Here is a 26,987-nt window from a genome sequence, read left to right as displayed (position 1 = left end):
GGCACTGGGGATGGCACCGGGGCCAGAAATCATCTCTGAAGTGCCATGGGCATGCAAAGCAGGCAGGAGGTGGAGGACGTGGACAGGAGAGCCGAGGCGGGGTGTGGGGGATGGGATGAGACGAGGAGGGACTGGAGACCCTTCCAGAATCACAGCTGGGCCGGGGCTGGGAACCAGGTACTCACGGGGGCAGATGGCGCCAAATAGGGCACTGGAGTGCACACGGTCATACAGACTTTGTGACGGGGGACACGGAGCCTTCACAGCTTAGCAGAAAAGAAGAGAGACAGGTGTGGGTGGCATCCACCCCTGGGCCTGTGTCAGGCTGATCCCAGCACCGGCCAGGCTTCTCCCTCTGGTGGGACCAACCCCATTTCCCAGGCTCCCTGGTCCATTCCTTTATGGGATAATCAATGTTCCTCCCTCCTTGCCTTCTTTTTTTTTTTTTCTTGAGGCAGGGTCTCCGCTCTGTCGTCCAGGCTGGAGCACACGCAGCCTTGAACTCCCTGGGCTCAAGCAATCCTCCTACCTCAGCCTCCCGAGTAGCTGGGAGTACAGGTGTGCCCCACCAGTCCCGGTTAATTTTTTAAATGTTTCTTAGGGAGGAGGTCTCGCTATGTTGCTCAGGCTAGTCTTGAACTCCTGGGCTCAAGCTATCCTCTCACTTTGACCTCCCAAAGTGGTGAAATTACAGGCGTGAACCATTGCGCCCAGCCTTCCTTGCCTTCTTGAGTGGATAGTGTCTCAAGGCTAAGACAGAAAAGAAGCCTCTTTGAAAGTAACTCTAGGCCAGAGAGGAGTGCGACGTGATTTCATCACAGTAAGCCACAGGTGAAATGCTGGCAGGGCTATTTATGGTTTAGCTGTCCCACTGCGGGCCAGAGCACCTAAATGCCCCCATCTTCCTGTCCTTCAGCTTTGTTTTTTTTTTTCATTATTTGAAGTAAAATCCACATAACATAAAATTAACCAGTTTAAAGTGCACGATTCAGAGGCATTTAGGACACACACAGTGTTGCACACCACCACCACCACCTTGTTCTGAAACTTTCCCATTACCCCAAAAGGGGCCCTGTCCCCATTAAGCAGTCACTCTCCCTTTCCCCGCCCCAAACTCCAGCCCCTGGAAATCACCAATTTTCCTTCTGTCTATAGATTTTCCTATTCTGGACATTTCTTTTCTTTTTTCTTTCTTTTTTGTTTGAGACCAAGTCTCATTCTTTTGCCCAGGCTGCAGCGCAGTGGCGCACTCATGGCTCACTGCAGCTGGAACCTCCCGGGCTCAAGTGATCCTCCCGCCTCAGCCCCGCAAGTAGCTGGGACTACAGGGTGCCTCACTATGCCCCGCTAATTTTTGTATTTTTTGTAAAGGCGGGGTTTCACCATGTTGCCAAGGTTGGTCTAGAACTTCTGGGCTCAAGTAATCCTCAGGCTTCAGCTTCCCAAAGTGCTGGGATTACAGGTGTGAGCCACTGTACCTGGCTTTGAGTCTGTTTTGAGTTAGAAAGTTCTTTTGGGGAAATAAATGAGTGACAACAGCAAACTGATCAAGATCTGGCCACAGACAGGTTTCCAACTGATTTCTAATACAGAAGGTCCCTGATTTATGATGGTTTGACTTACCACTTTTCAGCTTTAAGATGCTATAAATCCGTCACAATTTCAATGTAATATACAGTAGTCAATAAGTTACATGAGGCTGGGCGCAGTGGCTCACACCAGTAATCCCAGCACTTTGGGAGGCCAAGACGGGTGGGTCACTTGAGGCCAGAAGTTCGAGACCGGCCTGGCCAACATGGCAAAACCCCATCTCTACTAAAAACACAAAAATTATCCAGGCGTGGTGGCGCACGCCTGTAGTTCCAGTCACTTGGGAGGCTTCTGAAGAGGGAGGATTTCTTGAGCCCAGGAGGTTGAGATGGCAGTGAGCTGAGATCGCCCCACTGCACTCCAGCCTTGGCAACGAGCGAAACTCCGTCTCAAAAAAAAAAAGATAAAGCAGTTGACACCATCATGATTCAAGTCGTGGCTTGCTGTGCGGGTCTTGGGAATGAATGAGCCAAGGGGAAAAGCCCCTCCCTCTAGATGACAGCCCTTGGGGAGGCCAGTGAATGAGTGGGGACAGGACTGGGTGCATCAGATGTGGACTCCATCTGCCCTGGCCCCCCGGCAAGCAGCCCTCACTCAGCTGGTCATTTGTGAAACTCCTTGGCAGGTTGTTGGAGGGTGAAGGAGGTGGGGCAGGGCCTGGCATGAAGTTGGGGTTCATTAAATATTAAATATTAGCCACTGTTGTGATCCTGCCTGGTGATCCCTGACACCCAGCCTGAGCCCTCCCAGCAGATACCAGGCAGGGGGCAGGGGTTGGAACGGCCAGTCCTCTCAAGGAGAAGCCACATCCCACCCGGGAGAATGCAGGGTTTGAGACGGTGTCTGGTCCGCCTGGAAACAGGGTGTGTTGAATGGTGCTCCCCAAAAAGATACATCTCCTAGAAGCTGTGAATGTGACCTTATTTGGGGAAAGGGTCTTTGCAGGTATAATTAGGTTAAGGATCTTGAGATGAGATCATCCTGGGTTAGGTCGGGCACAAATCCAAAGACAAATGTCCTTATGGGGGACAGAAGAGGGGACACACAGAAGAGAAGCTCACATGGGGACAGAGGAGTGCCAGGGAGTGCCATCGGCCCCAGAAGCTGAAGAGGCAGGGAGGGACCCTCCCCAAGCCTTTGGAGGGAGTGCAGCCCTGCTGACTCCTTGATTTAGGATTTCCAGCCTCCAGGACAGAGGGAGGATCAACTCTGGCTGTATTTTGTTTTTGTTGTTGTTTTTGTTTGGTTTTGTTCTGTTCTGTTTTTGTTTGTTTGTTTGTTTTTGAGACAGGGTCTGGCGCTGTCACCCAGGCTGGAGTGCAGTGGTGAGATCATGGCTCACTGCAGCCTCAAATTCCCGGGCTCAAGCGATCCTCCTGCCTCAGCCTCCTGAGAAGCTGGGACTACAGGTGTACGCCACCACGCCCAGCTAATTTGTTGTTGCCCAGGCTGGAACTTCAGCTGTTTTTTTTTTTTTTTTTTTTTGAGACGAAGTCTCGCTCTGTTGTCCACGCTAGAGTGCAGTGGGGTGATCTTGATTCACTGCAACCTCCGCCTTCTGGGTACAAGTGATTCTCCCGCCCCAGCCTCCTGAGTAGCTGGGATTAATGGCATGTGCCACCATGGCCAGCTAATTTTTGTATTTTCAGTACAGACGAGGTTTCACCATGTTGTTCAGGCTGGTCTTGAACTCCTGACCTTGTGATCCGCCCGCCTCGGTCTCCCAAAGTGCTGGGATTACAGGCATGAGCCACCGTGCCCGGCCAATGGGAGGGGATACTACATGGACCAGGGAATGAAGGAATTTCAGCTGTTTTAAGCCACCCTGCTTGTGGTAATTTGTCTTGGCAGCCCCAGGAGACGAATGCAGGGTGCCTCCTCTGCCCAGCACATTGATGAAACAGTCCCCCTTCCCTTCTTCCACGTCTGGTCTTTGAGTCAATGGAGGTACAGCGTTGGCAAGAAAGAATTTCTGCCGGTGGGCCAGGCGCAGAGGCTCATGCCTGTAATCCTTGCACTTTGGGAGGCTGAGGCAGGTGGATCACTTGAGGCCAAACATGGTGAAACCTCGTCTCTACTAAAAATACAAAAATTTAGCCGGGCGTGGTGGTGCGTGCCTGTAATCCCAGCTACTCGGGAGGCTGAGGCAGGAGAATCACTTGAACCCGGGAGGTGGAGGTTGCAGTGAACCGAGATCGCACCACTGCACTCCAGTCTGGGCGACAGAGCAAGACTTCGCCTCAAAAACAAACAAACAACAACAACAACAAAAAAAAAACAGAATTTCTGCGGGTGGAGTTCAGGCCCCGGCCATCTTGTGGCTCTGGGATTGCTCCTTATGGGGCGGCGTGTGGCTCCCACCCAGGGGCAAAATTTAGAACTCCTCATCCCCAAGGGGGAAGAGCCTTCAAGGGGTGTGCAGAGAAGGCTCCTGTTTTTGTCCTTCGAACCCAGTGATGGACTCCAGAGTCTTGGGGTCCCAGCAGGAGCCGGCCAGAGCCGGGCCTCAGCACTGCAGCAACCACATCGGCTGATTCCAGATGTGCACAAGTCTGGGTCTCCCGCTGGCCCAACCCTTGCCTGTGATATTAACACACAGCCTCTGGGGTCTGGCCCAAGTCTCCTCCTTGTCACCCCACTGCCCCACCCCAGTCTCTGCCCTTCAGGGAGACTCGGCATCCTGAGCTCCTGCCTGCGACTGGCTTCCACCCACCACAGGGCCTTTGCACCCACCGTTCATGCCACACGGCCACTCTCCTCTCACCCGACCCCTTCATCCAGCTAAGTCCTAGTCCCTCTTCAAGGGCTTCAGGGCAACTGTCCAGTCCCTCCTCCGTGGACTGGCGTCCCTTGGCACCAGCCCAGCACCTTTCCTAGCCCATTGTCCTTCGTCACAGGTCATGGTCCTGTGGCCACAGCCCTCTCTCTGGTCAGCTGTTGATCTCAGGAACAGCAGATCCTCGCTCCCGCAGTCTCCCTCCCCCATTGCAAACACCGAGTCTCCTGGGGGCCTGCTGTGACCCAATTTTTGTGACTGACTGTGTGAGGACTCCCCGGTCAGGGATAGTGCTGGCTCTGGGCCCCACCTGCACCCTCTCGCCCTGCCCAGCAGAACCAGGGCCCCAGGCAAGGGTGCCCCAGGGAGCCCTACGCCCCTCACCTGCCAGATCCTTTGCGATGGCCGACGGCTGAGCCCCGCTCTGGCTGTTCATGCGGCCTTTGTACAGGATCCCATCCACGCCCAGGATGTCCACCTCGGCCTGTTGGATGGCCCAGGTCCCGGGTTACGGAGCCCCCGACCCGATCTGCCCCTGAACTTTGGCACACGCAGAAGCCCAGGAGACAGAGTGCAGCCTCTGCTGGGGTCGCCACTGCTCGGAGCCCGGTCCCACACCTGGGGCTGGAGTGCACTGACATCCACCCTCTGAGAAGGAGGCCCCGGCCAGACTCACGCTGTCATAGTCGATCACGTGGGGATCCCCGTAGGGATAGAGAGTCGACAGGTTGCAGGACTTGCACTTGAGGCCGGTGGCATTTTGGGGGCCATCACCCCAGTCCTGCTGACAATCCTCCTGGATACCGAGGTCCTGGATCTGCAGCCGCTGCTGTTCCCTGCGGCAGGGCAGTGGGTCAGCGGCGACCTGGAGACCCTGCACCCCAGAGCCCAGGACAGGCCCCAAGGGCCTGGCCAGTGTCAAGGGAAGACCAGCATTTCTTTCAGCTTGTGTTTAGCTGGCACAGCCAGGCAGGCCTGGGGCCTGGTGGATGGATACAGACACACACAGTGGGGCAGAGGAATCAAATGGAGACCTGCATTTCCCCAGATCCAGCCATTTCCCTTTGGACCCCTGGCCTGAAGAGCGTGTCCTTCTAATCTCTTGATCTCAAGAAGCCAGGGAGGGAGGGTGGCAGAGTCAGCACAGGCCCCCACGTCCCTTTCCTTCCCATGGCTGTGGTGACTATTCACCAGTTCTTCCCCCACCTGGCCAGACGTCCCCACAGCAGGGTTGGAGGCTGGGGAGATCCATAGAGCTGTGGGATGTCAGGAGGTTGAGGGGTGGGGCTGGGACCCAGGGAGCCAGCTGGATGCGGTGGAAACCTGAGGGTTTGGACATCAGCCCTGGACTTGCTAGCAGTGACCTTGGACAGGTCATTGCAGTTCTCTGAGCCTCAGTTTCTTCAACTGTGACATGGGATGGTACCAGGATACATCTTAGAGGGCAGCTGTGACGACTCAACAAGGCCAGGTGAGCCCCAGCGGTTGGCACAGTGCCTGCCGGGCACAGCAGCGGCTCCCTGAGGGTCCCCCATCATCACCCATTCCCTCCGCCAAGAAAAAGGGACACGGGCATAGGAACCCTAGCTCACAGGGGCTTGTGAGATTTAAATAAGAAACCGTCTAACAGTTCTTGGCCCACAATAGATGTGCAGTAAATATGTCAGTTCCTCCCTCCGCCATCATCTCGTGGGCCTGTCTGCCGCACCAGCCACCTCTCGGAGTGCCTGTCTTGCGAAGGGCTGGCCATGTCCAGGACAATCTTAGGTCCCTAGGCCTGGAGGATGTGTCTCTGCAGGAACAGGGTTCCTAGGCTCCAGAGCGGCCTCCACGCAGGGCGGCCTCCATGCGGGGCGCCCATCCTGCTCACCTCATCTGTTGCCGCTGCAAGTACTCGTAGCTGTTGGCGCTGGCTGGCCGCAGCCGGGACAGCAGGTGGGCTTTGCGGATGGTGATCAGCTGTCTGTTGGAGGACAAGGGCGCAGCAGGGGCTGTGGGAGGCGTGCTAGGCCAGCAGAGGGCTCGGCTCCCACCCCTCCAGGAAGCCTTCCCAGCAGGAGGAAGAAGGTACAGACTCAGGTCACCACCCTCGAATGCCAGAAGCATCCACAGCATAGAAGTAGAAGGGCCCCCCCCCCCCACGAGAGGCATCTCAGGAACTCTGATCATCACAGTAAGACACAAAAAACAATTGTTCTATTTCCAAAAGTAAAAACCAGGCTGGGCGCGGTGGCATACACCTATGATTCCAGCACTTTGGGAGGCTGAGGTGGGCGGATCACTTGAGGTCAGGAGTTTGAGACCAGCCTTGCCAACATGGTCTTTTTTTTTTGATATGAGGTCTCACTGTCACCCAGGCTGGAGAGCAGTGGCACAATCCTAGCTCACTACAGCCTCGAACTCCTGGGCTCAAGCCATCCTCCCATCTCAGCCTCCTGAGTAGCTGGGACTATAGGCAGGCGCCATCATACAGGGCCGCATGTTTGTATATTTTTGATGGCTGTGGAACAGTGTGTGTGGACATGTGTATCTTGAAGGCTGGGGAACCCTGTATATGAGTGTGGATACACATGGCACATAGAGAACACTGTACACGGATGTGTATGGACTTGATGGTACAGACAGTGGATGTGGATGTGCAGATACCTGGTGCATAGAGAATGCTGCATGAGGACGTGTACGGACTTGATGGCTGTAGAACGCTGTATATGGATGTGTAGACACACAGCATGCATGGAACTGTTCACATGGAGGTGCATGGAGATGACCTCCATGGGCCCCACAAGCCCTTAGGGCCGGGGCACCCTGGGCTGTGGTACTCACGGGCCAGTCATAATCTCCACGGGCCGGTCACAGGAGATGCACTTCACGCGCTCGAACAGCTTCCTGAAAGGCACATGGTCATCAGCCGCTGCCCCTGCCGGGCCCAGGCCGTGTGTGGGAGGCTGCAGCCAGCCAGGGCCCCAGGGCTGCATCTCTCCTGCCAGTGCCCGGCCCAGCTCAGCCCCACAGGCCCTGCAGTCTCCAACCACTCTTGTGGTTTCTCTGCCGCCCCAAACACAAGGGATGGTCTTTAAAGCTGTGTGAGGGGTGGTCTGAGGACAGGAGCCCCATAAATATTGGGTCCCTCTGCCTGGGGCACTGTCTGGGTGGGGGTCAGGGGTCCTGGATCTGCCCAGGTCCCCTTCCCTCTCTGAGCCTTGGTTTCCCCATTGGCGGGAATAGGGCTGGATCACCTCTGCCAGCTCAGGCCAGAGCTTCCCTCTTCCTCAGTGCTCTCAGCCGCAGCCAAGCCCCCGTCCCCTCATCCACAGGTCTGGAATCTTTCCTCCCGGAGCTTGCAGGGTGTGTTCCCCACAGCCTGGGCAGCAGGACCCCTACCAGGAGGGGCTCGGGCAGGCACTCACCTCCTAAAGCCGGCAGCACTGTCAGGATCCAATCTTAAGCCCTCAATCAGCAGCTTCCGGACGATTTTCCAGACCTCTTCCATTTCTTTCTTCAAGGGATCCAGATCACTGTGGACTAGCTGCCAACAGCCAAGGGGAAGACGAGAAAGAATAGTCAATGAATTCACACCCTGCCTCCTTCCAGAAGAGGGGTTGCAGCAACCTGGGAAGTTACAGGGTGTAACAAAATTCAACTAAAATAGTGAGGGCGTCCGGGAAAGGGAACATGACACAGCTTCGATGAGGCTCAACCCCTACTAGATGCTATTGGTAGAAGGGAGCTGCAAGGTGAGTTTCCTAGCAGCCGAAGCAAAAAACACCATCAGCTACTGTCTCCAAAAGACCAAATCAAACCAAGCTCAACTGCAGGCTGGGTGGTCTGCGAAACCTTTCTCGCAATGGTCCCACTGCACCTGACATTCACACACTCAACACATGTTTATTGAGGGTCTGTATGTAAAGTGGGCAGCTTTATGGCGTTTAGTATATTTACAGAGTTGTGTGACCATCATAATCAATTGTATTTATTTATTTTTAATTTTATTTATTTATTTTTCAGACAGAGTCTCACTCTGTTGCCCAGGCTGGAGTGCAGTGGTGCGATCTCTGCTCACTGCAACCTCTGCTTCCCGGGTTCAAGCAATTCTTCTACCTCAGCCTCCCAAGTAGCTGGGACTACAGGTGTGTGTCACCACGGCTGGCTTTTTTTTTTTTTTTTTTTGAGAGGGAGTTTCGCTCTTGTTGCCCAGGCTGGAGTACAATGGTGCAATCTCAGCTCACTGCAACTCCCACCTCCCGGGTTCAAGCAATTCTGCCTCAGCCTCCCAAGTAGCTGGGATTACAGGTGCGTGCCCCCACACCCGACTAATTTTTTTTTTTTTTTTACTTTTAGTAGAAATGGGGTTTCACCATGTTAGCCAGGCTGGTCTCGAACTCCTGACCTCAGGTGATCCGCCCACCTCAGCCTCCCAAAGTGCTGGGATTACAGACGTGAGCCACCACGCCCAGCCTAATTGCCACCACACCCGGTCTTATTTATTTACTTTTGTTTTATTTTATTTATTTATTTTTGAGACGGAGTTTCACTTCTGTTGCCCAGGCTGGAGTGCAACGGTGTGATCTCAGCTCACTGCAACCTCCACCTCCCGGGTTCAAGCGATTCTCCTTGCCTCAGTCTCCCGAGTAGCTGGAATTACAGGCCCCCACTACGACATCCAGCTAGTTTTGTATTCTTAGTAGAGACAGTGTTTCACCATGTTGGTCAGCCTGGTCTCAAACTCCTGATCTCAAGTGATCCACTCACCTCTGCCTCTCAAAGTGCTAGGAATACAGGTGTGAGCCACCACACCTGGTCAAAAATATATTTTTTAAGTGGAGATGGAGTCTCGCTGTGTTGCTAGGACTGGTCTCAAACCCCTGGGCCCAAGTGATCCTCCCATCTCAACCTCCCAAAGTGCTGGGATTACAGGTATCAGCCACTGTGCCACCTGAGGGAGTATTTTTTTTTGAGACGGAGTCTCGCTCTGTTGTCCAGGCTGGAGTGCAGTGGCGCGATCTCGGCTCACTACAAGCTCTGCCTCCTAGGTTCACGCCATTCTCCTGCCTCAGCCTCCTGAGTAGCTGGGACTACAGGCGCCCGCCACCACACCTGGCTAATTTTTGTTGTATTTTTTAGTGGAGACAGGGTTTTACCATGTTGGTCAGGATGGTCTCAATCTTCTGACCTCGTGATCTGCCCGCCTCAGCCTCCCAAAGTGCTGGGATTACAGGTGTGAGCCACCACACCTAGCTGATGGAATATTTTTTTTAAGTTACAGAAATGGTGACATTTCACTAATAAATATTTGAGCGTGATAACATTTTATTATATAACCACAACACTCTTACCATGTTTAATACAATTAGCAACAATTCCTGAGTTGGATGTCATCTCCAGCCCATTTGTAGACCTGGTTCAATTAAACCAGGAAACAAATAAAATCTCTTCATGTGTTGCTTTTGGTTGTTCTGAGCCTTTTTTTTTTTTTTTTTTTTTTTTTTTTTTTTGAGATAGGGTCTCACTCTGAGTGCCTGCCAGGGTGCTCCTGCTGCCCAGGCTGGAGTGCAGTGGCACGATTTTGGTTCGCTGCAGTCTCAACCTCCCAGGCTCAGGTATTCTCTCACCTCAGCCTCCTGAGTAGTTGGAACTGCAGGTATGTGCCACCACACCCGGATTTTTTTTTTTTTTTTTTTTTTAGGACAGAGTTTCACCATGTTGCCCAGGCTGGTCTTGAACTCCTGGGCTCAAGCGATCTGCCTACTTTGGCCTCCCAAAGTACTGGGATTACAGGCGTGAGCCACCACACCTGGCTGCAATGTCTTTTATGATGGAAGGTGGTCACCCTCCATCATCTCTCTAATATCCTGTTGGTCACACAAGCTGGTCCCATTCAATGTGGGAGGGGGCTACACAACCGTGTGAATACCAAGAGGTATGGTTGGCGACTGCCCTGGAGGCTAACTATGCCACTCTCCTGGCTGGGTAAGCGCAGGGATGTGGGATGGAGGAGGAGAGTCTCTGAGGGACCATGACACTCATTCATTTATTCATTCATCATTTACTACTGCCAGTGATGTATCAGACCCCAGGGAAATGTCTAGAGGAGTCATACCCCTTCTTCATAGTAGACTGGAACAGTTGGTCCAACGACAGTGCTACATGGTTCTTGCAACTGAGGTGGCTGGACTGGCCCAAAGAGGTTAAATTAGGTTTAGAATCAGGCAGCTCTGGGTTTGAGTCTCAAGCTCCACCATGAGCAGCAGCGTTTCCTGAGGGAAGTATAATAACCTCTCTGAGGCTCAGTGTTCTCCTCTGTGAAATGGGGATCAATTCATTTATTGACTATGTATGGGGCAGGTGCCCAGAGTGAGGCCCTGTATGAAAAAAAAAAAAAAAGACATTGCTGCTTCTTCCTTCCCCTCTTGGATCATTTGCTCTGGGAGATGTCAGCTGCCATGTCATGAAGACACTCAAGTGGCCCAAAGGCAGAGTCCATGGGATGAGGAACTGAAGAGTGTTACCAACAGCCATGTGAGGGAATCTTCTTTGAATTGGCTCATCCAGCCTCATTCGAGCCTTCAGATGAGACCAGCCCTGGATGACATCTTGACTGCAATTTCATGGGAAACCCTGAGCCACCCAGCTAAGCTGCTGGGTCACTCCCAAATTCTTGCTCCTCCTAAACTGAAAACGTTTGTTGTTTGCAGTTGCTAAGTTCTGAGTTAATTTGTTAGGAATAAAGTGAAAATCAACATGGCGGCACTCACCTTGGTGTTCACGTCCTTGCTGAGCTCCTCCACAGCCTTCTTCCAGCTGTCCTCATGGATCGTGACCTTAAAGAGCATGCCCTGAATCATCTCGTTCAGCTCCAAGGCCACAGTCTCCAGGTCAACTCGGCTTGCCTTGCCTGCCAGGGCGCTCCTGTCGGCTTTCTAGGGAGACAGGGAGCTCAGGGAGGTGTGGCTGCTGGGATGGAGGAAGGCAAAGCTGGGAGACATCACACCCCTTGGGTCTGGTGCTTCTAGTTTGGGACTCTGGACTTTTAGCCTTGGCTTAAATGCAACCCTGGGGTCTACATGAATTCAAACATGATCTCGAGATCAAAGCCAAGGTTTTCCTATAACAGGGAAGTTGATGTATGATTTTATTATTATATTATGTGTTTTTTTTTGAGACAGGATCTTGCTCAAGGTTGCCCAGGCTGGATTGCAGTGGCGCAATCATAGCTCACTGCAGCCTCCCCCTCCTGGGCTCAAGGGATCCTTCCACCTCAGCCTCCTGAGTGGCTGGGACTACAGGTATGCTCCATCATGCCCAGCTAATTTTTAAATTTTTTTGTAGAGATGTGATCTTGCTATGTTTCCCAGGCTGTTCCCAAACTCTTGGCCTCAAGTGATCCTATCTTCTCGGCCTCCCAAAGTGCTGGGATTACAGGTATGAGCCACCCTGTGCACAGCTGATGTGTGATTTTCAAGTAGAGTGTTAATAATCCTCAATTGCTGAAAATGGGAGTTGATGTGACTCCCGTTTTCCTTTCTTTTCTTTTCTTTTCTTTTTTTTTTTTTTTTTTTGAGACGGAGTTTTTGCTCTTGTTGCCCAGGCTGGAGTGCAATGGCATGATCTTGCTTCACTGCAACCTCTGCCTCCCAGGTTCAAGCGATTCTCCTGCTTCAGCCTCCCAAGTAGCTGAGATTACAGTTACCTGCCACCACGCCTGGCTACTTTTTGTGTTTTTACTAGAGACGGAGTTTCATCATGTTGGCCAGGCTGGTCTCGAACTCCTGACCTCAGGTGATCCACCCGCCTTGGCCTCCCAAAGTGCTGGGATTACAGGCATGAGCCACTGCACCCAGCCGACTCCTATTTTCAATATGAACAAAGGGGGAGGGAAATTCTGGAAGACTCTCTGGCGGGCTTTGCCTGGATGGCGCTGGTTCCCTGGGTAGGGGAGCAGGGAAGGCAGAGGAACCTCTGCTCACTCACCTCTCTCAGCTCCTCGTCCATCGTGCTCTTATTCACCTTGTTCATTTCCAGTCTTTTGATTTGAGCCTGGAGAGTCTAAGAACAGAAGCACAGGCATGTCTGCCATCCTGGAGAGCCTTGAGGATAAAATGCCAACCTCCCACCTCTACCATTGCCATGTGCTGGGGAGGGATAGCGGGCCGTGTGGACAGCAGGCAGGTGGGCATGGACGTTAGAAGACTCAGGCTCAAGGGCTCCAGGTGCCCAGATGAGAAGGGAAGGAACGTGCGACTTGGGACAAGCTGTCCCCTCAGAGGTGGTATCATAGGAACTTTCCTCCACGGGGAGTTAGACCCAAGGAAGGAAAGCACAAACCAATGTGGACGATCTCGCTCCCTGGATGTTTAAGGCATGTTTACTACTTCTGATCTGTCCTGGGGTCCCAGCAGGAATTCCATTCTACTATCAACTGAGCACTTATCACAGCCACACACACTGTGCCCAAGTGTTAGGGAAAAACCTCACGTCCCATCCCCACAACTCCACAAAGAACCAACTGCCCCCATGAATTCCACCCTCTCTCCAATTACTAGATCCCCCTTGTAATAGGAGCAGCAGCTGGTCGGCTTGGAAGAGCCTCCATTTCCCCAGAGGGTCAGGCCATAGTTCCTACAAAGCTGCAAACAGACTTCTACTTCTCTCTTCCTGTCGGGTGTCCCTCTCACACTTACCAACAGAACTCTGGACTTTTAGCTGGAACCCAGCTGCCCAGAATCAAGACTCCATTTCACAGCCTCCCTTATAGCTTAGTGTGGCCACTGGCGTGTCAACAGAAGTGAATGGGTATCTTTAACGTGTGGTTTTTTTTTTTTTTTTTTTTTAACAGAATCTGCTCTGTCGCCCAGGCTGGAGTGCAGTGGCACGATCTCGGCTCACTGCAACCTCCACCTCCCGAGTTCAAGAGATTCTCCCGCCTCAGCCTCCCGAGTAGCTGGGGTCACTGGCACCCAACACCACGCCTGGCTAATTTTTGTATTTTTAGTAGATATGGGGTTTCACCATGTTGGCCAGGCTGGTCTCAAACTCCTGACCTCAAATGATTCGCCTGCCTCAGCCTCCCAAAGTGCTGGGATTACAGGTGTGAGCCACCGCGCCTGGCTCCAATATGTAGTTTTCTATCCTTCCCCCTCTCTCTATTATCCTGAGTCTCCTGTGTCCATTATCCTGCTCGGTCTGTCTTTGCACACCCATGACTTAGCTCACTTACAAGTGAGAACGTGCAGTCTTTGCTTTCCACTCCTGAGTTGCTTCACTTAGAATAATGACCCCGGCCTCCATCCAAGTTGCTCCAAAGCCAAGGGACACCTTGAGCCACCAGAAGCTGGGAGAGGCGAGGAGGCTCCTCTGAGCTTTCAGGTGGAACACAGCCTATGACACCTTGATTTCAGAATTCCCGCCTCCAGAACCCCGAGAGTGATTTGCTGCAGCAACCGCAGGGAACTGATCCAACCAGCAGGTGGCAGAATCAGGATTCAAACCTAGGCACGTCTGTTCAAAAGCCTGGGCTCTGAACCACAGGCACGCCAGGCCCCCTCCCAGCCCAGCAGGCTTGGGCTCGTTTCTTTGCTGGAGTCTCTGTTTCCTCCTCTTTATTTTAATTTTAATTTTTTTATTTTAATTTTTTGAGGTAGGCTCTTGCTGTGTCACTCAGGCTAGAGTGAAGTGGCTTGATCACAGCTCACTGCAGTCTCAGCGTCCCAGGCTCAAGCACACCTCCTGCCTCAGCTTCCGGAGGAGCTGGGACTGCAGGTGACACCACCCACCTGGATTTTTTTTTTTTTTTTTTTTTTTTTTTTGTAGAAACAGGGGTCTCACTATGTTGCCTCAGGCTGGTCTGGAACTCCTAGGCTCAAAGGATCCTCCCCCATCAGCCTCCCAAAGTGCTGGGATTACAAGAGCCATCAAACCTGGCCTTATTTATGCTTTTTATTTTTATTTTTTGAGACAGGGTCTCAGTCTGTCACCCAGGTTGGAATGCAGTGGTGCGAGCTCAGCTCACTGCAACCTCCACCTCCCAGACTCCAGTGATCCTCCCACCTCCGCTTCCCTGGTAGCTGGGACAACAGGTGCAAGCCACCATGCCAGGCTATATTCATGTTTTATAATCTTATTATTTTGGCTGGGCACAGTGGCTAATGCCTGTAATCCCAGCACTTTGGGAGGCTGAGGTGGGTGGATCACTTGAGGTCAGGAGTTCGAGACCAGTCTGGCCAACATGGTGAAACCCCATCTCTACTAAAAATACAAAAAAATTGGCTGGGCACGGTGGCTCATGCCTGTAATCCCAGAACTTTGGGAGGCCAAGGCAGGCAAATCACCTGAGGTCAGGAGTTCGAGACCAGCCTGGCCAACGTGGTGAAACCCTGTCTCTACTCAAAATAAAAAATTAGCCGAGTGTGGTGGCAAACGCCTGTTACCCCAGCTACTCGGGAGGCTGAGGCCGGAGAATCGCTTGAACCCGGGAGGCAGATGTTGCAGTGAGCCAAGATTGCGCCATTGCACTCCAGCCTGGGCAACAGAGTGAAACTCCACCTCGAACAAAAACAAAAAGCAAACAAAAAAAAAAACACAAAAATTATCTAGGCATGGTGGCACTCGCCTGTAGTCCCAACTGCTCAGGAGGCTGAGGCAGAAGAATTGCTTGAACCCGGGAGGCGGAAGTTACAGTGAGCCAAGATTGCGCCACTGCACTCCAGCCTGGGCAACAGAGCGAGACTCTATCTCAAAAAAAAAAAAAAAAAAAAAATTAGCCAGGCAAGGTGGCACACGCCTATAGTCCCAGCTACTCAGGAGGCCGAGGTGGGAGGATCACTTGAGCCTGGGAGTTCAAGGATGCACTGAGCCGTGATTAGGCCACTACACTCCAGCCTAGGTGACAGAGCAAGACCCCAAGTGACACTGGGAAACCTAAGTCTTACATGTAAGTCACATGGTGGAGAGCAAGACAGAGACACAGTCATGAGATCTTGCTCCCATCCTGCATTTGTCACCGTGCTACTGCCTTGTGTCATCTAGAGGATTGCTATCGGACTTAAGAGTTACTGTTATTCCTCGCAATGGTTTTCCTAACACTAGTTGTGGAGTAATTCATCCTTCCTGTAGTGGTCATATGCTAAAATCTTAGATCTGGTCTTCTTGGCCTTTTTTTTTTTTTTTTTTTTTGAGATACAGTGTTGCTCTCTCGCCCAGGCTGGAGTGCAGTGGTGCGATCTTGGCTCACTGCAGCCTCTGCCTCCTGGGCTGAAGCAATTCTCCTGCCTCAGCCTCCCAAGTAACTAGGATTACAGGCATGCGCCACCACGCCTGGCTAATTATTTTTTTATATTTTTAGTAGAGACACAGTTTCACCATGTTGGCCAGGCTGGTCTCAAACTTCTGACCTCAAGTGATCCGCCCACGTCGGCCTCCCAAAGTGCTGGAATTACAAGTGTGAGCCACCATGCCCAGCCTTCTTGGCCTATTGATCTGCCTATTCCCACACTAGTTCTACATTACTTTTTATTTTTCTTCTTTAACTATTGGTAATACAAACCATTTGTGTGGTTCAAAATCCTAAGATTGTATTTTAGTTTACTTTAGTTTTTGAGACAGAGTCTCACTCTGTCACCCAGGCTGGAGTGCAGTGGCATGACCTCAGCTCACTGCAACCTCCACCTCCTGGGTTCAAGTGATTCTCCTGTCTCAGCCTCCCTAGTAGCTGGGACTACAGGCGTATGCCGCCACATCTGGCTAATATTTTTATTTTTATTTTTTTTAGCAATGGGGCCTTGCCATATTGTCCAGGCTGGTCCTGAAGGCCTGGCCTCAAGGGATCCTCCTGCCTTGGCCTCCCAAAGTGCTGAGATTTTTCCCAAGGTGGAGTTTCACTCTTATTGCCCAGGCTGGAGTGCAATGGCGTAATCTCGGCTCACTGCAACCTCCGCCTCCCGGGTTCAAGCGATTCTCCTGCCTCAGCCTCCCGAGTAGGTGGGATTACAGGCACCCGCAACCATGTCCAGCTGATTTTTTTGTGTTTTTAGTAGAGATGGGTTTTCATCATGTTGGTCAGGTTGGTCTTGAACTCCTGACCTCAGGTGTTCCGCCTGCCTCAGCCTCCCAAAGTGCTGGGATTACAGGCGTGAGCCACGGCGCCTGGCCAGCAATGAAATCTTGATAGCACAAGACCCAGGAAGCTGGGACAAGGGTCCTGGGACAAGGGATGTGCTCTGTTTCAGCACACGTGGCAGGGCTTCATCAGCTTCAGAGTCTTTCTAATAAGTGACAACTATGGACATGCAGGCAGACACTGCAGCCCCCGCTCACCCCCATGCAGAGTCTGGCGTAGCGCTGGGTGCACGTTGGACATGCTGAATGGAACTGGCTCCAGCTCCATGGAGAAAGGGCACCAAGATGACCCCAGGACATGGTGGCCTGGGACTCTCTGAAGAGCAATGTTGGCAGGAGACCTGGTTCCTGGCCAGTGGTGCACGGTCTGAGCACGTACCCCTGCGTGCAGTCCACCCACACTCGGCCCAGCATCTCCAGAGACAGCCAACCCTCCTGTCCACCCCCACTTCATAGGTTGTGAATTGGTTCCCCTTTAATGAGTTATTTTCCATTCTAAGTTGCCTCGAATGGGTCTCAGCCTGATTACAGTGTGCCAGCCTTGGGGTCAGCCATACGCCATGGGTTTCCTTGGTCCCTTTTCCCCCAATACACCCCAATGCATCCCAGCAACAGCCCCCCGATTTGGAAGCCTTCATGGAAACAACCTTGGTGGGTTGTTATTTAGTTAGTTAGTTAGTTAGTTAGTTAGTTTTTGAGACTGAGTCTCGCTCTTGTCGCCTAGGCTAGAGTGCAATGGCGCAATCTTCGCTTACTGCAACCTCCGCCTCCCGGGTTTAAGTGATTCTCCTGCCTCAGCCACCTGAGTAGCTGGGATTACAGGCGCCCGCCACCATGCCCGGCTAATTTTTGTATTTTTAGTAGAGACGGGGTTTCACCATGTTGGCCAGGCTGGTCTCGAACTCCTGACCTCAGGTGATCCGCCTGCCTCAGCCTCCCAAAGTGCTGGGATTACAGGTGTGAGCCACCACTCCTGGCCGTTGGTGAGTTTCTTGCTTTTTGCTTGTTTCTTTGCTTTCTTTTTTTGAGATGGTCTTTCTGTGTCACCCAGGCTGGAGTCAGTGATGCAGCCATAGCTCACTGCAGCCTCAACCTCTCACGCTGAAGCAAGCCTCCCACCTCAGCCTCCCAGGTAGCTGGGACTACAGGCATGTGCTACCACGCTTGGCTAATTTTATAATTTTTTTTGTAGAGACAGAGTTTTCTTCTGTTGGCCAAGTCTTGAACTCCTGGCCTCAAGCAATCCTCCCTAATTACAGGTTTAAGCCTCTGCACCGGAAGCACTAGGATCACAGGTATGAGCCACAACATCTAGCTAGTTTTTTTTTTTTTTTGAGATGGAGTCTTGCTCTGTCGCCCAGGCTGGAGTGCAGTGGCACGATCTCGGCTCACTGCAAGCTCTGCCTCCCAGGTTCACGCCATTCTCCTGCCTCAGCCTCCTGAGTAGCTGGGACTACAGGTGCCAGCCACCACACCCGGCTAATTTTTTGTATTTTTAGTAGAGATGGGGTTTCACTGTGTTAGCCAGGATGGTCTCGATCTCCTGACCTCGTGATCCACTCGCCTCGGCCTCCCAAAGTGCTGGGATTACAGGCGTGAGCCACCGTGCCTGGCTTTTTTTTTTTTTTTTTTTTTTTGAGACAGAGTTTCGCTCTTGTTGCCCAGGCTGGAATGCAATGGTGCAGTCTCAGCTCAGTGCAACCTCCACCTCCCAAGTTCAAGCTATTCTCCTGCCTCATCCTCCCAGGTAGCTGGGGTTACAGGTGTGTGCCACTATGCGTGGCTAATTATATATATAAATATATATATATGTATATATATATATTTTTTTAGACAGAGTTTTGCTCTTCTTACCCAAGCTGGAGTGCAATGGCACGATCTGGGCTGACCGCAACCTCTGCCTCCCCAGTTCAAGGGATTCTCCTGCCTCAGCCTCCTGACTAGATGGGATTACAGGCATACGCCACCACGCCTGGCTAATTTTGTATTTTTAGTAGAGACAGGGTTTCTCTATGTTGGTCAGGCTGGTCTCGAACTCCCGACCTCAGATGATCCGCCTGCCTCAGCCTCCCAAAGTGCTGGGATTACAAGCGTGAGCCACCGCGCCCAGCCTAATTTTGTATTTTTCTAGAAGAGATGGGGTTTCACCATGTTGGCCGGGCTGGTCTCAAACTCCTGACCTCAAGTGATCCACCCCACCTCGGCCTCCCAAAGTGCTGGGATTATAGGTGTGAGCCACTGCGCCCAGTACCAGCTAGTTTTTTTATTTGTGTAGAGATGGGGTCTCCCTGTGTTACCCTGACTTGTCTCAAACTCCTTGTCTCAAGTGATCCTCCCACTTCAGCTTCCCAAAGTGCTGGGATTACATATGTGAGCCACCGCACCCAGCCTAAATATTTCTTTTTATTATTATCTTTTTTATTTTTATCACCCAGCCCAAAATGTCAGTAAATATTTCTACCGCTTGGCTCAGGGAAATGTTAAGAACATAACAGTTGGCACAAGAAGTTCTCTTAATCATTCACTGAGTCATTCAGCAAATGTGATGGAGCCTTCACTGCCCCTGCCCTTCCAGGGGCAGGTGATGCAGGGGTCAAAAAGACGAACACTGTCCGGGCCCTTCTGTTTAGATGGGTGGGGGTGGTGGTGGGATTCGTTTGCTTTTCATTGAAGTGTAATTTACACACAGTAAAATGCCAGTAAAGTCCCACCGGTTCCCAGCCTCAAGTGCATCCCCACCTCGTGCAGAACCTTCGGGAAGGGGCAGAAGGTCTGGGTGAGGAATTCTCCCTTTGCCAGCCCTTCTCCAGCCCACCCAGGCCTACTAACCTTGAACTCATTCATGCGAATCTGCAGGTTCTCCACCGCCTTGTCCAAAGTGACGTAGTGATCCTTCATTATCTCTATTTGGTTGCCCCAAATTCTCTCAAGTTCTTCCTCCTAAAAGGGGGAGACACAGACACCCCAGGCCTCTGCTTCTGAAGTTACCATGGCCGGGAAGGGGCCTGAAGGAGGGTTGAGGCCAAGAAGAATGTACCAGACCAGGCTGGGCGTGGTGGCTCATGCCTGTAATCCCAGCACTTTGGGAGGCCAAGATGGTTAGATCAAGTGAGGTCAGGAGCTCGAGACCAGCCTGCCCAACATGGCGAAACCAGTCCCTACAAAAAATACAAAAATTAGCCAGGTGTGGTGGCGGGCCCCGTAATCCCAGCTACTCGGGAGGCTGAGGCAGGAGAATTGCTTGAACCCAGGAGGCAGAGGTTGCAGTGAGCTGAGATCGCGCCACTGCACTCCAGCCTGAATGACAGAGCAAGATTCCATCTCAAAAAAAAAAAAAAAAGGTATCAGACCAGGGTGCCTTCCACCTGCCATTTTTTCTTTTTTCTTTTTTTTTTTGAGACAGGGCCTTGCTCTGTCACCCAGGCTAGAGTGCAGTGGCATGATCTTGACTCACTGCAGCCTCCACCTCCCAGGCTCAAGTGATCCTCCCACCTCAGCCTCCAGAGTAGTTGGGACTGTAGGGACAAACCCCCACACCTGGATAACTTTTGTATTTTTTTGTAGAGAAGGGATCTCACTATGTTGCCCAGGCTGGTCTTGAACTCCTGAGGTCAAGTGATCTGCCTGCCTCACCCTCATGAAGCGTTGGGATTACAGGTATGAGCCACCGCACCGGCCCCACCTGCCATCTGAACAGTCACCTGAGACATAGAATCGTGCAGCGCCACGCCTGCCGGGCCCCCCGCACCAGTGGATCCGCTTTACAAGGCAGCAGCTGCCTTCGCGGCCAGCTCGCTTCCCCCCAGCCTCTTTTGCTGCAGAACACAGCTGCGCCTGGGAGGGTGGCAGAATCAAGGAGTCTTCCGTTAGCTCACCTCAAGCCGTCATTGCCTCAAAAGCCCTTCGCCGGAGACACTAACCTTGAGCCTAGATTTCTGGAGGCTGCCAATCTTTTCCTGCAATATCTCCACTGTTGTCCCGAGGCTGGAAGGGCCTCCCATATTGGCTGAAAGCAGAGGACAGGGTGGCTGCTGAGGGCTCAGATGGAGGAAGATGTTTCTGTTGGGCTCTAGCTGCTTCTCTTACGGAGCATCTCAGGCAGCGCTGCCCAGTGGAAATGCACTGGTCCTTTCAGCTTGTGTTACCTTTTTATTTATTTCTTCATTATTTTTTAATTAATTTATTTTTTGAGATGGAGTCTCGCTCTGTCACCAGGCTGGAGTGCAGTGGCGCGATCTTGGCTCACTACAACCTCCACCTCCCGGGTTCAAGCGATTCTCCTGCCTCAGCCTCCTGAGTAGCTGGGATTACAGGCACGCGCCACCACGCCCAGCTAATTTTTGTATTTTTAGTAGAGACAGGGTTTCACCATGTTGGCCAGGTTGGTCTCGATCTCTTCACCTCGTGATCCGCCTGCCTTGGCCTCCCAAAGTGCTGGGAGTACAGGCGTGAGCCACTGCACCCGGCCTATTAGTTTTTAAATTAATTTAAAAAATTTTTTTTTATCAGGTGCAGTGGCTCATGCCTGTACTCCCAACACTTTGGGAGGCCGAGGCAGGTGGATCACCTGGGATCAGGAGTTCGAGACCAGCCTGGCCAAAATGGAGAAACCCCATCTCTACTAAAATTACAAAAATCAGCTAGGCTTGGTGGCATATGCCTCCAGTTCCAGCTACTTGGAAGGCTGAGGAAGGAGAATCTCTCGAACCCAGGAGGCGGAGGCTGCAGTGAGCTGCGATCATGCCATTGCACTCCAGCCGGCGACAAGAGTGAAACTTCATCTCAAAAAAAAATAATAATTAAAAAAAATTTTTTTTAATTTTGTTTGTATGGAGACAAGGTCTCACTCTGTTGCCCAGGCTGGAGTGCAGTGGCACGATCATAACCCAGTGCAGCCTTGAACTGCTAGGCTCAAGCAATCTTCCCACCTCAGCCTCCTGAGTAGCTGGGACTACAGGCCTGCGCCACCACTCAGGCTTTTTTTTTTGTTTTGAGGAGGAGTCTCGCTGTCGCCCAGGCGGGAATGGCACAATCTCAGCTCACTGCAACCTCTGCCTCCCAGGTTCAAAGTGTTTCTCCTGTCTCAGCCTCCTGAGTAGCTGGGATTACAGGCACGCACTACCAAGCCTGGCTAATTTTTGTATTTTTAGTCGAGGCAGAGTTTCGCTATGTTGGCCAGGCTGGTCTCGAGCTCCTGACTTCAAGTGATCCACCTGCCTCATCCTCCCAAGGGACTGGGATTACAGGCATGAGCCACCGCACACGGCCAATGTTTAAAAAAATTTTTTATTTGAGACGGAGTCTAGCTCTGTCGCCCAGGCTGGAGTGCAGTGGCACAATCTCGGCTCACTGCAAGCTTCGCCTCCCGGGTTCATGCCATTCTCCTGCCTCAGCCTCCCGAGTAGCTGGGACTACAGGCACCCGCCACCATGCCCGGCTAATTTTTTTGTATTTTTAGTGGAGGGGTTTCACCGTGTCAGCCAGGATGGTCTCGATATCTGCCCGCCTTGGCCTCCCAAAGTGCTGGGATTACAGGCGTGAGCCACTGCACACAGCTAGTGTTTCAAAATTTTTTTAGAGATGGGGTCTTGATGTTACCCAGGGTGGTCTCGAACTTCCAGCTCAATCTTCCTGCCTTGGCCTCCCAAAGTGCTAAGATTACAGGCATGAGTCACCAAGCTTAGCCAATACAATACTGTTTTATGGGCTATCACAAAGGAGTTTTTTGTTGTTGTTGTTGTTTTTGAGACAGAGTTTCGCTCTTGTTGCCCAGGCTGGAGCACAACGGCATGATCTTGGCTCACCGCAACCTCCGCCTCCCGGGTTCAAGTGATTCTCCTACCTCAGCCTCCCGAGTAGCTGGGATTACAGGCATACACCACCATGCCCAGCAAATTTTGTATTTTTAGTAGAGACGGGGTTTCTCCATGTTGGTCAGGCTCATCTTGAACTTGCGGTCTCAGGTGATCCGCCCACCTCAGCCTCCCAAAGTGCTGGGATTACAGGTGGGAGCCACCACGCCTGGCCACAAGAGTTTTTGAGAGTAATTTTGGCATGCCATTTTCCTCGTGCCAACTTTAGACCCTAACAGCCTCCCTGCCCTACGATAAGACCTCATTGTACATTCAACAGAAAAGAATAGACTCATTAAGAGCCAAATGCTTAAGCCAAAGGAAAGAATGGCTAATGGTGGAATGCAGATTTTGCTGGTGGAGCCCAGTGAAGGACAGGACATACTTCTCAAAGGCTGCAGGGAGAGCCCCACTCCCTTGTGCCCTTCCCAGGGCCAGACCAGGCCTACCTAGATAACTCAAGCGCTGGTTCAGGTTAAAGGACAGCTGGGCAAATTCTTCCTTCAGGGAGTCGTGTTTGACAGGTATCTGGGCTATGTGGCTCATGGAATACCGGACAGCCCTCTTCTTGTCTTCAGGGCTCGTGGCCTGCTTGGCAGCCACCATGGCCTGGGACAGGGCTGTATCGGGACCAATGCTGGCAGCAGAGTAGGAGGGAGAGAGGATTTCGTAGATTTCGGAATCATCGTCCAAGATGTGGGATTCTGTGGCTCCCCGGGAAGGCCCTGCACCCAGGACATCTGCAAAGACCCCTAGAGGCCCAGCTGCAGCCGTGTCTGTTGCAATGGTGGCCATTTTGGTGGCTGGGGCATCCTTGGCAAACTTGGCAGCAACCTTGGCTGTCTGGGCAGCGGAGGATGCGGCGGCTGCGTAGGCTGCGGCGGCAGCGGCGGCGATGGCAGCGGTGGTTTTCAGCCGGTGAAGGGCAGACTGGGGAGCCTTAGGCTGTGCTTCCTTAGGGGCCCCATCCTTGCCACCTCTATCTTTGGGGACATCATCCTTGTGAGCTCTATCCTTGGGGTCCACATCTTTGCCACCTCTATCTTTGGGCACCCCATCCTTGCGAGTTCTATCCTTGCGGGCCCCATCCTTGCGGGCCCTCTCCCGAAGGCCTCTCAGGCTGGGGACATCATTTTCCTCCCCTTTTACTTGGACAGCTGCGAGCTGGAGGGCTTCTCCCTGGCGAGACTGATATGGCTGGAGTGGTCGAGGCCACACTGAGCCAAACTCGGTGGCTGGTGGTGGGGCCCTGGAGGGTTGGGGCTGAGTTGGCCGCAGGACACCTAAGTCCCACAAAGGCCAAGAGCCCACCCTGGGCCAGTCTTGGGGAAGAGGCCAGCGTCTTGGGAGTGCAGGCCAGTCTCCCGGTGGTGGAGGCTGGGCACCTGGGGCAGGCACTGGTCCAAGCACAGACCAAGGTGCTGGCAAGGACCCAGGTGTCACACTGGGCCCTGGGACAGGCCCCAGGGCAGGCACAGGCTCCAGCTCCAGCCCCAGCTCCAGCCCTGGCACAGGTTCAGTCCCAGGTGCAGGCCCAGGTGCAAATTCAGTTGTGCGCCCAGGTGCAGACTCAGGCGTGAGGGCTGGAGGCTGCGCTGGCTCCTGGGCTCTGCTGAGTGAAACTGCTTGGGCAGATGAGCCCTCTGGGAGGAGCTCTGGAACCTCGTAATGCCAGACGGTCTGCAGCAGCTGGGGGTTTTGGACGGGCTCGGAGACCTGGATGGCACGAGTAGCTTCAAGGTACTCGGTGGTCTGGGACAGGGCAGCCTCTGGGAGCTGCTCTATGGACTGCCACAGGTCCAGCGGTGATGAACCAATTCCCTGCAGAAGTGGGGGCAGAGGGGCTCTGCTGGGTTCCAGCTCCGCCTCCCACTCTCAGTCAGCCGCCCACCTGCTCCCCAGCTTCCTGCTAACCTCCCCTTCCTTCCTCACTCACTGAGGTGAACATGGCATCATGGAGGCCACTCCAGAGCACCATGTCCTCGGTTTTGGGGATGGTTTTAAACTTACTCTGAAGAGAAGCCTGCGGGGGGGGGGGTGGTAGAAAATGAGGGGTGTGAGCCTGGAGGGGTCCGTGTCCCCCACACCTGCAAATAAACGTTTCCAGGCTGTGTTCTCCTCCTTGCACCTCCCTACCCTCAGCACCCAGGACCCGGGAGGTGGGGGGTCCCAGGGGGAGTGGGGGAAGACAGGGATGGTGGCCCTCACCACTTCCCGCTGCAGTGCAACCATCTTCCGGTTCTGTATTTTGAAGTCTTCAGCGAAGATATCCATTCTTTCCGGGTGTACCTGTCAAAGGAACTGAGTCTGTGGACTGGGGGTCCAGGTTCTGTCCCACCCCTGCCTTTTCCCATGGCTCTAGGTGACTAAGAGCTTGAGAAGGAAGAACGGGTTCCAAACCCAGTGTTTCCCAAGGAGTGGGAAAGGGTTCCATGGGCAAACAAGTTTGGGAAATGCCGGGCTTAAAAGCATGTCAGGCTAGGCACAGTGTCTCATGCCTGTAATCCCAGCACTTTGAGAGGTCAAGGTGGGTGGATAACTTGAGGTCAGGAGTTCGATAGCAGCCTGGCCAACATGGTGAAACACCATCTCTACGAAAAATACAAAAATTAGCTGGGCCTGATGGCATGAGCCTGTAATCCCAGCTATCAGGAGGCTGAGGTAGGAGAATCACTTGAACCCGGGAGGCAGAGGTTGTAGTGAGCTGAGATGGCGCCATTGAACTCCAGCCTGGGCAACAGAGTGAGACTTTGTCTCAAAAATAAGTAAATAAATAAATAAAAAGCATTTCAACAGGTTTCTGTACTGCAGGACTTCCCAGAGCCTTGAATGAGCAAAAGCACATTAAGAATCTCCAAGAGGGCCGGGCACAGTGGCTCACGCCTGTAATCCCAGCACTTTGGGATGCTGAGGCGGGTGGATCACGAGTTCAGGAGTTCGGGACCAGCCTGACCAATGTGGTGAAGCCCCCGTCTCCACTAAAAACACAAAAATTAGCTAGGCGTGGTGGCTCGCACCTGTAATCCCAGCTACTCAGGAGGCTGAGGCAGGAGAATCACTTGAACCCGGGAGGCAGAGGTTGCAGTGAGCTGAGATTGTGCCACTGCACTCCAGCCTGGGTGACAGAGAGAGACTCCATCTCAAAAAAAATACAAAACAAAACAACAACAAAAAAAACACCTCCAAGAGACAGGCCAATAAGGCATTGTTTTTCTTTTCTTTTTTTTCTTTTTTTTTTTTTTTTGAGACGGAGTCTTACTCTGTTGCCCAGGCTGGAGTGCAGTGGCATGATCTCGGCTCACTGCAAGCTCCACCTCCCAGGTTCACACCATTCTGCTGCCTCAGCCTCCTGAGTAACTGGGACTACAGGTACCTGCCACCACACCCAGCTAATTTTTTGTATTTTTAGTAGAGATGGGGTTTCACTGTGTTAGCGAGGATGGTCTCGATCTCCTGACCTTGTGGTCTGCCTACCTCAGCCTCCCAAAATGCTGAGATTACAGGTGTGAGCCACCACGCCGTCCCCCCGCCCCACCTTTTTTTTTTTTTTTTTTTTTTTGAGATGGAGTCTTGCTCTGTCACCCCAGCTGGAATGCAGTGGCGCAATCTTGGCTCACTACAATCTCCGCCTCCCGGGTTCAAGTGATTCTCCTGCCTCAGCCTCCTGAGTAGCTGGGGTTACAGGTGCCCACAACCACACCCGGCTAATTTTTGTATTTTTAGTAGAGACGGGGGTTTCACCATGTTGGCCAGGCTCGTCTCGAACTCCTGACCTCAGGTGATCTGCCTGCCTTGGCTTCCCAAAGTGCTGGGATTACAGGTGTGAGACACCAGGCCCCGCCGAGAAGGCATGGTTTCTCTAACAGCTTTGTCTAAGGGGCCCTTTTGAGTAGCTCATGATGCAGCTTTTGACAGTGCTCTTTCTGCTTAGATGGGAGCCATCCAGCCCATGACTGAAGCTCCCACGGTTGCCATGATGATCAAATACAGGCCCTGATCTGTGAAGCCGGGACGATATAGAAAATTACACTATTTGGTGGAAGTTGTTAAACCTGGGGGTGTGGAGAGCTGGCTTCAGACCCCAGCTGTGACTCATCAGTTTTGACGGGGACAGCTGCCTCATGTCTCAGGGACTCCATGTCCTTCCATGCATGGTAGGGTGTTAGAACATACTTGGCTGATGGTTTTTGGCTACAGAAGGAGCTTGTATGTATGCCTGCACTGTTATGATTATTCCACTTTCCATGTGGACAGAGCTTTCCAGAAGGGGAAGAGGTTTTCTTCTTGCTAAGTTGGTGGAATATAAGTCTGGTGTTGCCAAGACTTGAGGAGCACCTGCCTGAGAATGAAGCCAACTGGGAGGAAAGCTTCACTGAGAAATGTCAGTATTGCCGGATGTGGTGGCTCACGCCTGTAATCCCAGCACTATGGGAGGCCGAGGCGGGTGGATCAAGAGGTCAAGAGATTGAGACCATCCTGGCTAACATGGTGAAACCCCGTCTCTACTAAAAATACAAAAAAAAATCAGCCGGGCATGGTGGCGGGCGCCTGTAGTCCCAGCTACTCGGGAGGCTGAGGCAGGAGAATGGCGTGAACCCGGGAGACAGAGCTTGCAGTGAGCCGAGATTGCGCCACTGCACTCCAGCCTGGGCAACAGA

General features: G+C 52.5%; 1 protein-coding gene across 2 annotated transcripts in view; it reads right to left on the bottom strand.

Annotated features, from left to right (window-relative positions):
- C18H16orf96 (chromosome 18 C16orf96 homolog) overlaps window positions 1–26,987 on the bottom strand; it is a 44,623-nt gene that overhangs the window by 1,155 nt on the left and 16,481 nt on the right. The window contains exons 3-15 of one of the 2 annotated variants that reach the window (XM_054452531.1): window positions 24,538–24,618; window positions 24,266–24,352; window positions 22,779–24,150; window positions 20,398–20,483; window positions 19,307–19,417; window positions 12,335–12,409; window positions 11,119–11,283; window positions 7,774–7,892; window positions 7,190–7,252; window positions 6,237–6,329; window positions 5,043–5,202; window positions 4,751–4,850; window positions 186–266 (exon numbers count right to left, since the gene is read on the bottom strand). In XM_054452531.1, the coding sequence (XP_054308506.1) occupies window positions 186–266; window positions 4,751–4,850; window positions 5,043–5,202; window positions 6,237–6,329; window positions 7,190–7,252; window positions 7,774–7,892; window positions 11,119–11,283; window positions 12,335–12,409; window positions 19,307–19,417; window positions 20,398–20,483; window positions 22,779–24,150; window positions 24,266–24,352; window positions 24,538–24,618 (2,593 nt within the window). The remainder of the gene's footprint in view (window positions 1–185; window positions 267–4,750; window positions 4,851–5,042; window positions 5,203–6,236; window positions 6,330–7,189; window positions 7,253–7,773; window positions 7,893–11,118; window positions 11,284–12,334; window positions 12,410–19,306; window positions 19,418–20,397; window positions 20,484–22,778; window positions 24,151–24,265; window positions 24,353–24,537; window positions 24,619–26,987) is intronic. The other variant, XM_054452532.1, reaches the window with a different exon arrangement.

This window comes from Pongo pygmaeus, chromosome 18 (assembly GCF_028885625.2).
Source record: "Pongo pygmaeus isolate AG05252 chromosome 18, NHGRI_mPonPyg2-v2.0_pri, whole genome shotgun sequence".
NCBI classification, from domain to species: Eukaryota; Metazoa; Chordata; class Mammalia; order Primates; family Hominidae; genus Pongo; species Pongo pygmaeus.
This window is presented reverse-complemented; position numbering and strand designations above follow the sequence as displayed.